This window comes from Delphinapterus leucas, chromosome 1 (assembly GCF_059928025.1).
Source record: "Delphinapterus leucas isolate spDelLeu-1000000601 "Yukka" chromosome 1, BTC_Dleu_Yukka2, whole genome shotgun sequence".
NCBI classification, from domain to species: Eukaryota; Metazoa; Chordata; class Mammalia; order Artiodactyla; family Monodontidae; genus Delphinapterus; species Delphinapterus leucas.
Genome location: NC_143129.1, coordinates 155,680,653 through 155,693,439, shown reverse-complemented (window position 1 = coordinate 155,693,439; position 12,787 = coordinate 155,680,653). Strand labels below are relative to the sequence as shown.

The 12,787-nt window shown below is 48.5% G+C and overlaps 1 protein-coding gene and 1 non-coding gene across 2 annotated transcripts in view; both read left to right on the top strand.

The window, feature by feature from the left end:
- Positions 1-2,139: 2,139 nt before the first annotated feature.
- LOC111175691 (uncharacterized) overlaps positions 2,140-12,787 on the top strand; it is an 82,206-nt gene continuing 71,558 nt past the window's right edge. The window contains exon 1 of the transcript XR_002644787.2: positions 2,140-2,186. This is a non-coding gene — a transcript (uncharacterized LOC111175691). The remainder of the gene's footprint in view (positions 2,187-12,787) is intronic.
- On the top strand, positions 2,166-12,080 carry ZNF691 (zinc finger protein 691). The gene has a single exon (XM_089894805.1). The coding sequence runs from the start codon at positions 6,330-6,332 to the stop codon at positions 7,305-7,307; it is 978 nt and encodes a 325-aa protein (XP_089750931.1). The 5' UTR covers positions 2,166-6,329; the 3' UTR covers positions 7,308-12,080.

Genomic DNA, 12,787 nt, shown 5'->3' with positions numbered 1-12,787 from the left:
TGTTCACACCATTATGGAGGCTGGCAAGTCCCAAGATCTGCAGGGTTAGTCAGCAAGTTGGAGGCCCAGGTGAGCCAATGGTTTAGTTCCCATCCAAGTCTGAAGGCCCAAGACCCAGGAGATCCCATGGTGTAATTCCTGTTTAAAGGCTGACAGGCTTAAGACCCAAAAACCAATATTTCAGTTTGAGTCTAAAGTAGGAAAAAGGTTGATGACTCAGTCTGAAGGCTGTCAGGCAGGAAGAATTCTTTCTTACTTGGGGGGTGGTCAGCTATTTGGTTCCATCAGTCCTTCAACTGATTGGATCAGGCCCACCCACATTAGGGAGAGCAATTTGCTTTATTCAATCTACCGATTTAAATGTTAATCTCATCTAAAAACCCCTAAAGGAAATACTCAGAATAATGTTTGACCAAATATCTGGGCACCCTATGGCCCAGTAAAATTAACCATCACAGCTCCTGAATGGAATTTTTTGTTTGCTTTTGTACAGTCCTTAAATAAAAGTTTGTTATTCATTGTTTGGCATGCTCTTATTTTCATTGTGAACGAGAAGTTGTGGGGAAAGGCTTTGGGCTGGTAAGAGAAGAGCACCTTATGGGATTGGTTTTGAACAGCCTGATTCCACCCATGCAAGCTTTAACCACAGTTAAAAATAAAGCCACAGCTTTATTTCTGCGTCTGCCTTCTCAGTATTTCATTTATATCAGTTTATAAAGTAATAGCGTGTATGGGGTATTTACATTTCACTCATCCATATTAAATTTCAAACATACTTTTGTGAATATCCCAGTCTTAAAACTAATTCACATTATTCACATTGGCTGCACCCAAGGAAACTTACCAGCAGGAAAGAGAACTGACATTTATGGAGGCAGAAGCATTACATATGTTAACTCTTTTTCTTCTTCTTCTTTTTTTGGGGGGCTGCAGTGCACTCCATGCAGGCCAGACCAGGGATCGAACCCATGCCTCCTGCAGCTGAAGCGTGGAGTCTTAACCACTGGACCAGCAGGGAAGTCCTGACTCATTTAATCCTTACAATAAGGAAATAATGCTCTAAATGGCTAGGTAGTAGAACTGGGAGCATAAATCTAGTGTATCTAGCTCTGAAGACAATACCGTTTTCTCTTTGCACTGAAATACCTTGAAGATATGAGAGGCGTGTAGAATTTTAGCATACATATTTGATTAATTAGACTTTTTTTTTTTAAGTTAAACCTGAAAAAAAAATCCTAATCCTGGATGTGCCTTAGTGGTCTTGTTGTGTCTGAACTGATGAACTACAGTCAGGTTTAATTAAACAGCACTCAGAAAAAACCCTGCGCAGGGGCTTTGGGAAACCAGAGGTGGTTCCTTGGACAGAGAACATTTAGCTTCTCTGACAAATGTATTGGATTAGTTGATCTTTGAACTCCCTTCCAGGGGGAGGGACAAATTAGGAGTATAGGATTAACAGATACAAACTAGTATCCAAAAAATAGATAAGCAACAGGGATTTACTATATCATACGGGGAATTATACACAATATCTTGTAATAACCTATATAATGGAATATAATCTGCAAACAACTACCCCAAATCACTATACTGTACACCTGAAACTAACACAGTATTGTAAATCAACTATATATCAATATAAATAAATAGACTCCCTTCCAGTTCCACAATCCTTTGGCTTTAAATTACCACCAGTGAGGCGCGGGACTCTGGCTTCGCGGGGTGTCTACAGGACCATCAACGGTCGCCAACTCAGAGTAAACAAGCATTTCTGAATTCATAACCCCTTGGAGGTCATGTAGGTTAGTTAGCTCTACATAGTCTACAACTTCCCAGACCGGTGGCCCTGAACGTTGGGCTTTTAACGCCAGAGCGCAGAAGGAAATCCGACGACCTTAGAGGGAATCCAGTCTCCACCACTAAATTCTAAACTCAAATTTCTTCTCTGCGGCTACCATCTTCCACAGGACTACAACTCCCAGCAGGCCACGCCCGAGGCCAAAGGTTACTGGCGGCCCTGCCCGAGTTTCTTGCCTTGTGGCAGCCAGTACAGCCAATAGCAAGGAAGGGCAACCCTCAGGAACCAGTCCTGGAGAGGCAGGGCGGATCCTTTCAGGGTTCCGGTTCCGACTCCTTCCCCCGGCGCCCCGAGGCGGTGCTGTCCCTGACCGTACGGCTGGAGCTAGGTTGGTCGGCGTCGGGCCCGGGGTAGCGGTTGCGGGGAGGCGGGAGGGCGCGCGCATGGCGTCTCGGGGAACTCTAAACGTGGCCCCTTCCCTCTCACCGGGCAGTTGGGGCTGTGGCTTTGCTCCCCGGACCCAGTGGGGAGCAAACGGGCCCCTGTGGTCCCTCCGCCCTAACTCCTGACCCCTTCCCCCGGCCTGCACGACCCGACTGCTGGACCCAAACCACTACCTTCCCGCCCTTCTCTTGGCCTTTGAGTAGTCCAGCCCGGCTTCCACTGACCATACATTTGGGGTCAGTTTCTTTTCTCCCACCGCTCCGGCCCCAAGCCCGTCGGCAAGTCTGAACCCAGCTCCTGTGCCCTCAGACTCCGCCCCGCTGCACACGACCCGGCCTCTTGGGCCGGGTCCCCTGACCAGTCGCCTCGGACCCTCTGACTCTTTTGGTCCTTCTCTCTCTCTCACCCCTTATCCACCCGCCCTGTACAATTCCCAGTTCTTTAACACAGTTTCCCTGATCTTTACAAGCTCCTCTCTCTCCTTCCTCCCCCGCCAGCTCTCGACTTGATCCCAAAGACCCCGAACTAAGGCCCTTCAGACCGCTTTCCAGCTTGGCCTCTTCCCTCTAACCCAGGCCTTTGGCCTTCAGCATCAGTGATCAACAACCCCACCTTCCTGGTGCTAACTTCTTAGACTTGGCTCCTTTACCACTGCCTCAGTCCCTTCCACCTTTGGTCCTCCCTGTACCTCTGAGCCTCCTGGGAAGACAAGCCCCATGGGCCCCTTTCTCCTCTGAAATCTCTGAAATGTAATATGTAAGAGCCTCTTTACTTTACCTGCCACTGTCTTCTCAGTAGTTGGTGGGCTCCCCATCTCGGTAAGTCCCAACGTTGCTCACCCATCCTGCAAGTCATAGCTCAAAGACCACCTTTTCCGTCAAGCTGCTCATCTCTGAGCTCTTCAGGGAGATATGCCTGTGTCATAAGAACTACCGTGGCACTGTTCCTTCTTTTCTTTCTTCCTTCCCTCTTTCTCTCCTCTTCCTCCGATACTGGTGTAGTGCTTAAAAGCACTGGCTTTGGAGTAATGGGCATGGCTCCCAGTTCTGCCACTCACTTGCTGTGTGCCCTTGGGCAAATTACAATTTCCCTGCTTCCACTGGAACTTAACCTTCTACACTGTATGAGTTTCTGGAGTTCATGGCCTATTTCACTGCACTGTACCATAAACTCTTTTAGGATGGTGACTATAATCTTAAATCTTTTTGCTCTTTTTTGACCCAGCATTCAGCCCTGGGTAGAGTCACAGCTTGGTATATTGTGGGGTTCTCAGGATAGCAGGATTGGTAGTGAATGGAGGCCATGTAGCTCATTGCATAAAGACAGATGTTGGAGCCCTAGGTGGGATGGGCAGAGGTAGGAAGTAAATTAGATCATATCCATTCCCTTGTACTTAAAAAAAGTTTTGAGCACCAGGCCTTGTGCTGGAGAGATTACCAGAATGACCCAGTCCCTGCCCTCAAGTTGCTTATAAACTAATAGTGGAAATAGACATGTAAACAGATAATTGCAAATCACTGTAAAAGCAAGTACAAGATTCTGTGGTTGCATAAAGGAGGAAGTGGGCAGGAATTAGGAGATTGTTAAGGAATAGTGGGTGAGAATAGACACAAGCAGGCATGAAATGGGTTCTGGAGACAGGCCCGGCCTTCATTCAGTTCGTTCAGCAAATATTTATTAAGGATCTACTAGGTATGACTGCCACTGCTGTAGGAGTTGGGGTTATATTAATGAATAAAGCAAAGAACCTGGCCCTCATGGGACTTACGTTTTGCAGGGGGAGGCCAATACTAAATAATAGACATAAAAAACATTGTTAGGAGTTGAGAAGTGCTGTGGGGCAGGGGAGACTGAGTGAAGGGGAAGGGGTCGTAATTTTTTAATTTATTTTTTTGGAGGGGTTGTAATTTTTAAAAGGATGGTCAGGAGACAGTGAATAAGTATCGGAATAAATTGTTTCTGATTTTTTTTTTACATTTTTGAAGGTGAAGCAAGCCTGTTATTTTTCACATCACTTATCTAGATTCTTGAAAAAGCACTCTCTAATAGAGATTGGTAAATTATACTTCACCTCCTTTTGTTTTTTTTAATAGAGCTTTATTGGAGTATAATTGCTTCACAATGCTGTGTTAGTTTCTGTTGTACACCAAAGTGAATCAGCCATATGCACACATACATCCCCATATCCCCTGCCTCTTGAGCCTCCCTCCCATCCTCCCTATCCCACCCCTCTAGGTCATCGCAAAGCGCCGAGCTGATCTCCCTGTGCTATGATGCTGCTTCCCACTAGCTAACTATTTTACTTTCGGTAGTGTATATATGTCAATGCTACTCTCACTTTGCCCCAGCTTCCCCCTCCCACCCCATGTCCTCAAGTCTATTCTCTATGTCTACATCTTTATCCCTGCCCTGCTTTTAAATAAAGTTTTATGAAAACAGACATACCCAATCATTTACAGATTTTCTATGGCTGCTTTTATGATACAATGGCAGAGTTGAGTAGCTGCAACAGAGATCCTATGGCCCCCCAAATTTACTAAACATATACTCTCTGGTCCTTTACAGAAAGTTTGCTGACCCCCAACTCCTTAAAGATTTAAGGTACTGTCCGTATTTCACATTTTAGATTATATGTACTGTACCATTTTTTAATTGAATTTTTTTCTTTCCTAACAAGATCATGTAAGGGATCTTTTTCATTCTTGCCTTCTTCACAGGGCTAGCATGTAGCGTCTTCAACAATTGTAGTAGCAGCTGTCATGCACTGAATGACTAGTACTGCCACACTTTACACTGAGCATATTATAGGCATTTTCTCTAACAAAGTCCTGCTGTGTCTGTTGGTATCACAATTTTAGTGATGTGGAAGTTGAGGCTCAGAGTGGTTGAGTAATTTGCAGAGTTGTAAAGACAGTATGTGTCACTATAGGGATCCAACCCTAAATTTAGTCGGTGTCCCTTCCATTACCAGACCCCACCTGGAGCAATTATGAAGCTTTCATTTTCTATCATCAATGCCCCATCATAGTCTGTGCTTCCCTCCCTCATCCCTTTGTTCATGTCAGTCTGTACAGTATCTCCACCAGCCCACGCTGCCTTTTGAAATGCTGTTATTTCTTCAAGGTTGAGAGGAAATACCGCTCTCCTCTTATCAGTACTTTCTTCCCCTCATTCCCTGTCCTTGGCTGTCAGAACTCAAAGGAGTCTGTGCAGCTTAGCAAGCATTTGCTGATGTTTGCATAAGTAGTCCCTGTGTTGGGCACTGTGTGTGGGGGGCAGGGAATGTGTGTTTGGGAGACTGTGTGTGGTGTGTGAGTATAGCTGGATGTGTGTATGGTGTGTAATTGTATAGCCATGAATGTGGCTCTATATGTGGGAGGGGTGTGTGTGGTATGTACGTGTGTGACTGCGTATGTGTGACTGCGTGATATGTATGTGTGTTGTGAGTGGCTGAGTGTGTTGGTAGGTGAGTATGGCTGTGTGTGGTGTGAGTCTGTGTGTGAGACTGTCTGTGTATGCACTGCTGTGTGTGGTGTTTGAGTGGAAGTGGGTACTGACCAATCAGAACAGACACAGCCTAGGCCCTCAGTGGGTCTTGGAGGACCCAGATGTTAAGCCTTTATTTGCTAGACTATGGCGAGGTCTGGGGAAGGGAAGGAGTGTACACTTAAGAGGATTCAAAGCTGGGCCTTGTAAACGAGTAGGAGAGCCTCAAGAATTAGAGATTCTGTTATCTTCATTTTGAAAACAGGCAAATAGGTGGATACTTTTAAGGAAGCCTTTTCAGAAACGATTAAACATAATGGGAATTTCAGTTAACTTAACAGTTAGGCAGAAAAATCGAACGCATACCCAAATGGAAGCTCCTTTACTTGTAGGTGAATTCGAGTCTAGACTGTCATTGTTTAGTGGTATTAAGAAAAGTGACATTGTGCAAATCATACAAATATCTTTTGGGGCTGGACAAAGCTGGGGCCTTCTTTTTGCTCTGGTGGGTAGCTTTAAATATCTGTGGAAGTTTGTCACTTGAAAGTAAGTAAAGGCATTCTATCCGAGTATTCCAGTTAATTGAGGTTATTTCTGACGGATGGTTCCAAAGGGATGGTATATACCCACCCCTTCAACCAGGACGAAAGATTCCCTGGGGTCTGGCCTGACCCAAGGAATAAAGGTGTTGGCCATTTGTGTTCATTCTCAGGGTTCAGAGATGGGCAGTGAGAAGGAGCAGAGCCCAGAACGGCACCTGCCTGAGGAAGGGGAACGGGGTAATAAGCCATGGAGAGTGGATGACTCAGAGGGTTCTTGGATCCCAGATGGGGAGAAAGAGCATGGGCAAGCAAGCCTACCAGAGGGGCCACAAGGGCTCTATCCAGAGAAGCCACCGCAGGATGTCACTGTCCCCGCTGGAGAGCCAGGGGACCTCTCTGCTCATCCGAGGCCCGAGGCTGATGAGAAGCCCTTTATATGTGCCCAGTGTGGCAAAACCTTCAATAATACCTCCAACCTGAGAACACACCAGCGGATCCACACAGGCGAGAAACCCTACAAGTGTTCTGAGTGTGGCAAGAGCTTCTCGAGAAGCTCCAACCGCATCCGGCACGAGCGCATCCACCTGGAGGAGAAGCACTATAAGTGCCCCAACTGCGAGGAGAGCTTCCGGCGGCACTCGGACCTCACCACGCACCAGCAGGACCACCTGGGCAGGTGGCCCTTCCGCTGCGACATCTGCGGCAAGAGCTTCAGCCAGAGCTCGGCGCTGGCCGTGCACTACCGGACCCACCTGGAGCCGGCGCCCTACATCTGCTGCGAGTGCGGGAAGAGCTTCAGCAACAGCTCCAGCTTCGGCGTGCACCACCGCACCCACACGGGTGAGCGGCCCTATGAGTGTGCCGAGTGCGGGCGGACCTTCAGCGACATCTCCAACTTTGGGGCGCACCAGAGGACCCACAGGGGCGAGAAGCCCTACCGGTGCACGCTGTGCGGGAAGCACTTCTCCCGCAGCTCCAACCTCATCCGCCACCAGAAAACTCACCAGGGAGAGCAGGCTGGGAAAGATTCCAGCTGAAGAGGGCGAGGAAGAGAGAGAGCAGAGCGTGGGACCCCAGCCTAGTGCAGAAAGATCTTTAGGATCTCCTGCTGCCCCCTTGACCTCAAGCCCTTCCTCCCACTTTGGAGAATGGTTTTCTGTTGCCTCTGAAGCCAGGATCTCCAGGAAGTCCTGAGAAGGGACTCTGAGTAAAAATCTTCACTTTTTTTCCAGGCCGATTTCTTGTGGTAGAAAGTCAGAGGACCCCGTCTTGGCTTCACCTCCTTGGGGTGAAAGAGAAATAAGGTAGGCTTAGGACATGCTCATATCATTTGGGCAACCGTCCCCTGGCCTTTGAGGAAGTACCTGTGAGGTGGGCATCACTGTCTGGAGGTCCTCTGTATAGTATAGTGTATAGTGGACCGCTTAGGGCACACTGCGGTGGTCCACTAGTTCCCACCTGCTGTGCCTTAGCTGGGCTGGGAGGAGCAGGGGAGAAAGGGGCCCCCTTGGCCCAGAGAAGAGGTCTGAAGTCCTACTTTCGGAATGAAAGGGAAGCCCTCAAGGAGCCATGATCCAGGGACCCTCACACTCCCTCCTGTTTGTGACTTGTCACCCCCGCCCCAACGTGCATCTGTTTCCCCAGGGTTAGCAGTAAAAACCCTTTAATGAAAAGGACCCGTGTACTTATTTGGGGGCATCGAAGAAGTGGGGAGGTGGTTGCACCACAGCCACTCTGGAAGGGAGTTGAATTCCAAGAAAGAATGGGTGGCTGCTCTGAAAAGCAAAAGGAAGCAGCTGACTCTGAGGTCTGTGAGGAGGAAGGGGAAAGGGAAGGAAGTAATATTAACTGAGCATGCACTCTATGCTCTGGCTTCTGCAGGTCACTTTCACATTCTCTATCTCATTTAGTTGTCGCAGCAACCGCAAGGGAGTAAGATGAGGCAAGTGAGGAAAGGTGAAGTCACTCGCTGTGAAGTTGCACAGCAGGTATGTGGCGGAGCCAGAGTTCAGACCTGGGCCTCCCTTGATTCTGAGCTGATGCTCTTTCACTACATTCACCTTGCTGGCTTCTGAAGGAGGTGCCACTTAGGGGGCTGGCCTGGGACCAAGTGATTCCCTGTAAGTGGGAGTTAGTGTGGCCTCTTGATACAGCCCTGGACCCTTTGCCCTGTGGGATGTCAGGGCCAAGCCTGAGAACCTTTTCAACTTTAGATTGATTATTGATTGACACTTATTCGGTGCCTAGGAAAAATGACAGTGACAGGGCATAGGGGGTGAAGGGTGGGACAAGATGAACCTAAGGTCTGCCCTTAGTAGCAGTAGTGCAGTTCCTAACTGAACTGCTCGTTAGGGATCGTGCCTGGCTTTCTGCCCGTCTGAAGGCCTGGCTCCACGTGGCAGTTTTCAGTGTTTTCTGCATGGAGGTTTATTGTTCATCCAAATTTCCTCCAACAAATACAAAAGACCCCTCTCTATCTCTCTTGCCAATCTGGAGCCCTGCTCTTCCAGAGTGAGGGGCCCTCCTCATTTGTAGCCAGTTGGCAGAATGTGACTGGCACTGCTGATGACCTGACCTATCACATGGGATCTTGCCGCCTACCCAGGAAGGGATATGCCAGTCATCATCCTTTTCTCACAACAACCCTGTGAAGTAAGAATTACCCACATTTGACAGATGCAGAAACAGGCTTACATGGCAAGTCAGTGGCAGGGTCAGGAACCTAACCTACTTCTACCCAAACCCAAAGCCTGTATTTTTTCTGACCATAAAAGACGACTTCCCAAACAATTCCCTGACATTTTGTAGGATCCTTTTCAGTTTACAAAGCACTTTTATTTCATATACATTTTCCTGCTCCTTGAAAATCTCCATACAAAATATTTTAAACATATAGTCACCCAACTGGCATGTATGAATTGCTCCCTACTAATAGAAGTTGCCAGGGGCTTCCCTGGAGGTCCAGTGGTTAAGACTCCATGCTTCCACTGCAGGGGGCAGAGGTTCGATCCCTGGTTGAAGAACTAAGATCCCCGATGCCATGTTGCCAAAATAAATAAAACTTTAAAAAGAAGTTGCCATCTAACACCTACTGAATGCCAGTTATTATACACCATTATTTCTGATCTCCATGACTAGTCTGCAAAGTAGTAGTATCCCCATTGTCAAGATAAGGAAATTCTGAGGGGTTAAATGACCTGACCTAATGGCTGAGCTGGGATTCCAATCAGGTGCGTCTGATTCCAAGGCCAGCTCTTCATTTTGCTCATTACCAAGCTAGGTGTGCTGTTCTCTCATTCTGGAGAGCTTGGGAATCCTTCCAGACCCAGAGCCTTAGTGACAACTGCTGTGATTCTTTTGGAGTCTGCTGCCAGTGAGACCCAGGACCTGCTTTGATCTTGGGACATAACTTGCTGGCCCATCTCATTTGCCCTTTTTTGACCAAGTTCATAGGCTAGGTTTTCTGTGTTGGTCCAGGCTATTGAGTCCTGACTAGTCCATTTATTCACCCTCTGACTTCCTTTTTCGCTAGCTTCCTTTATTTTCTCCTTCATTCCCTTTTCCTCTTCCCTTTCTTCTCCCTTTCCTCTTCCCTTTCTTCTCCCTTTCCTCTCCCCTTCTTTCCTCCCTCCCCACTTCCTTCCTCTCTCTCTTCCTCCTAGTTACTAGGAATACTGACAGTGAAGATGTGGCTCCCGTGTTCTCTGATGTGGGGTGGCTGTCAGGTTTCAACAGCAGGCAAACCTGGAAGGGTGAGGCCCTCATCAACTCCCGGCACTTGATCCTGGTGTGGTGACCACCCGCAGGCTCCCTGCCCTTAGCCTGAATTCAAATGAAGCCCTTTCCCTCCCATCAACCTTATGGCCTTCATGCAATTCAGTTCCACCCACCAACATTTGTCAAGCGGCTATTATGTGTCAGGAAGCAGGAGGTTCTCCCCGCCTCTCCTAAGGGAGTTTTAACTGGATGCCCGGCAGGGTCCAGAACAGGGAAGGGAGGTTGGGGGTAGGCAGGGAGAAGGGAAAAGCTGTGCACACGTAGCCTATGTTCAGGCCCTCTTTCTTCCCTCTGCACTGGAGGAGCTTGACCCCTGAACTCTCTCCCCCGTGATAGGAAAGGTACAAGGGACATCAGTACAGCCATAGGCAGAGCCCCTGGACCCCAACTTCTGTTGGAACAGGAAGTCATGCCTGGTCTCTTCCTGCTCGGAAAGTTCTGGGTTCCTTCTGCTATGAGATCCCAGATGAAAGGAGAGACCCACGTGCACCTTTACCCACAGGCCTTGCTGCCTACCATCCAATACTCGCTGCTTGGAATCTAGGCATTTCCCCAGAGTCTCTCGTCAACAGGGAGACAGTAACCCATTACCGCTTGGGTAACAACTTCTTTCCCATTCACTATCACAGTACAGCAGTGCAGGCAAATGACAGGGTTGCTTTTGTCAGAGCCTGGAGGAGAGGCCTGGAGCCAGTCCTACTCATGTCTGGGTATTGGAAAATAGTGATTATAACAGCATTTACTATTGAGCCTAATTTCTAAATCTTCACAATTCTGCAAGGTAATTATTGTTTCCATTTTGCAGACGATGAACTTGAGGTTCAGTTAGATCAAGTGACTTGCTCATTTAAGGTCACATGGCTACTAGGTGGCTCACCTGGGATTGTAACCAACCCAGGCCTCATACTAATGCCTTCTTAATGACCGCATGGTCGTTAAGCCTTGCTCCCTGGAGCCCCGCTCCCTGTCAGTTCCCGCTACTCCTTAGAGCGGTCCCATCCCAGAAGGATGTAGTTCTGTCATGTCTCTCTCATGGTTGTTTGGCTGGGCCTAGGAGTTGATGCTCCTGGGAAAGGTGGGGTGTACAGAGCCAAGGCAAAGCTGCTGAGGGTAAGGTCTGCTGGGGAGAAGTCTGGACAAGGACAGAGGGATCAGCTGCAGCCCCGTGAAGCTCCTTCTTGTTCTCCCTCCCCATAGGGCATCTCCAGGGCAGTGCAGAGTCCTGCTCTTGTCCCCAGGGTGTTTTGGGACCCGAGGACAAGCGAGGCTTGCTCTCCTTTCTCCTTATCTGACTCTGAGAAGCTGCAGGACTTTCTCTTCCCCCTGCGCGGGCACACTGTCCAGGGCCTCAACCTACTGGCCTGAGGCTCCCACCCTGGGTTTAATTTCCACCAATAATGCGCTCAAGTCCTGGGTTGAGACGCCAGACCAGGGTACAGCCCACAGAGCTCCTTCACCTGCAGTAGCGGGCCAGTGACAGGTGGGAGGGGGGGAGCCTCTCGGCCCCAGGTAGCTGTCCCCCTTGTAGGGGGTGAAAAATAACTGTCCCTTTACCCTTCAGAGTTCTTGGCTGAGACCCCTGTAACAAGAGACAGATTAACAAGAGAAAAACAAGTTTATTCATGTGTATACCTCACATATACCTGGGAGACACCCAGGGAAAATGAGTTAACTTGCCCAGGTGGCCTAAACCATCTTTAGCCAAATATGAAATAAAGAAAGGTGAAGGTGGGAGGGGAAGGCAGTTATGGGAAGTTACCAGGAAAAGCAGGGTAAACAAAGGTAAGGTTTGTTATGCAGATTAAGTCTCTGCCTTCTCCATTGATAACATTCTCTTAAGATTTAGTCATCTCCTCCTCCAAGTGCTGTGAGGTAGACACCCTTAACAAATGGAGATTTCCTTTATAAGTATAAATTTCCCTCTCAAAAAAGTAATTTCTACTCTGTTTTCCCAAGTTTCTCCCTTTGAGTGCAGGAGACTGGCACTTAAACCCAGAGTTCCAAGGCAGGATGATAGGTGTCATTACAGTTGTGCCCGGGGCGGTGGGGGGGGGGGCGCTGTAGGAGCCCCGGGGAGGGCCCTAACCTGGCCTGTACTAGTCATTGGGCCTCAAAAGTGAGTAAGACACAGTCCTTCCTGCGAGGAACTCAGAGGAAGAGAAACTCCCTTCTGAACAAGGTGTTGGGGGAACACAGGTGGGATGGCTAACTCTGCAGGGGAGGAGAAGACAGAGAGGGATTGAATTTGGTCTTGGAGAATGAGTAAGTGTTTACTAGGTAAAGAAGAGGAAGGCTATTTCCGACGGAAGGGAAGCCTTGGTGTTTTAGGGAACGGTGAAACATTTGAGGTACTGAAGATTGTCCTGTGTGGGGAGGAGATGAGGCTTGTTAGGTAGTTGGAGGCCAGGTCATGAAGGGTGTTGGATGCCAGAATAAAGAATTTCAGATTGTGGACAGTAGAGAATTTTAGAGCCGAGGGATGGCATGATCGCATTCACCCTCTAGGAAGAACACCAGGCTAGTGTGGAGTATGAACTAAAGGGGGCAAGTAAGTCGGGAACGTGTATATAGAAGCCAGGTGCCAGCTGGGGCCTCCCAACCCACAGAGAGCTCTCTGATTGCCTCAGAGCCTTGCCAAAGCCACAGCACGGGAGAGTCCAAACCTGCCACAATTTCTGCAGATTCCTGGCCCTTAGGCTCTCATGGTCTCTTGCCTGAGGTTCCTGTGGTCTGCGCAGTC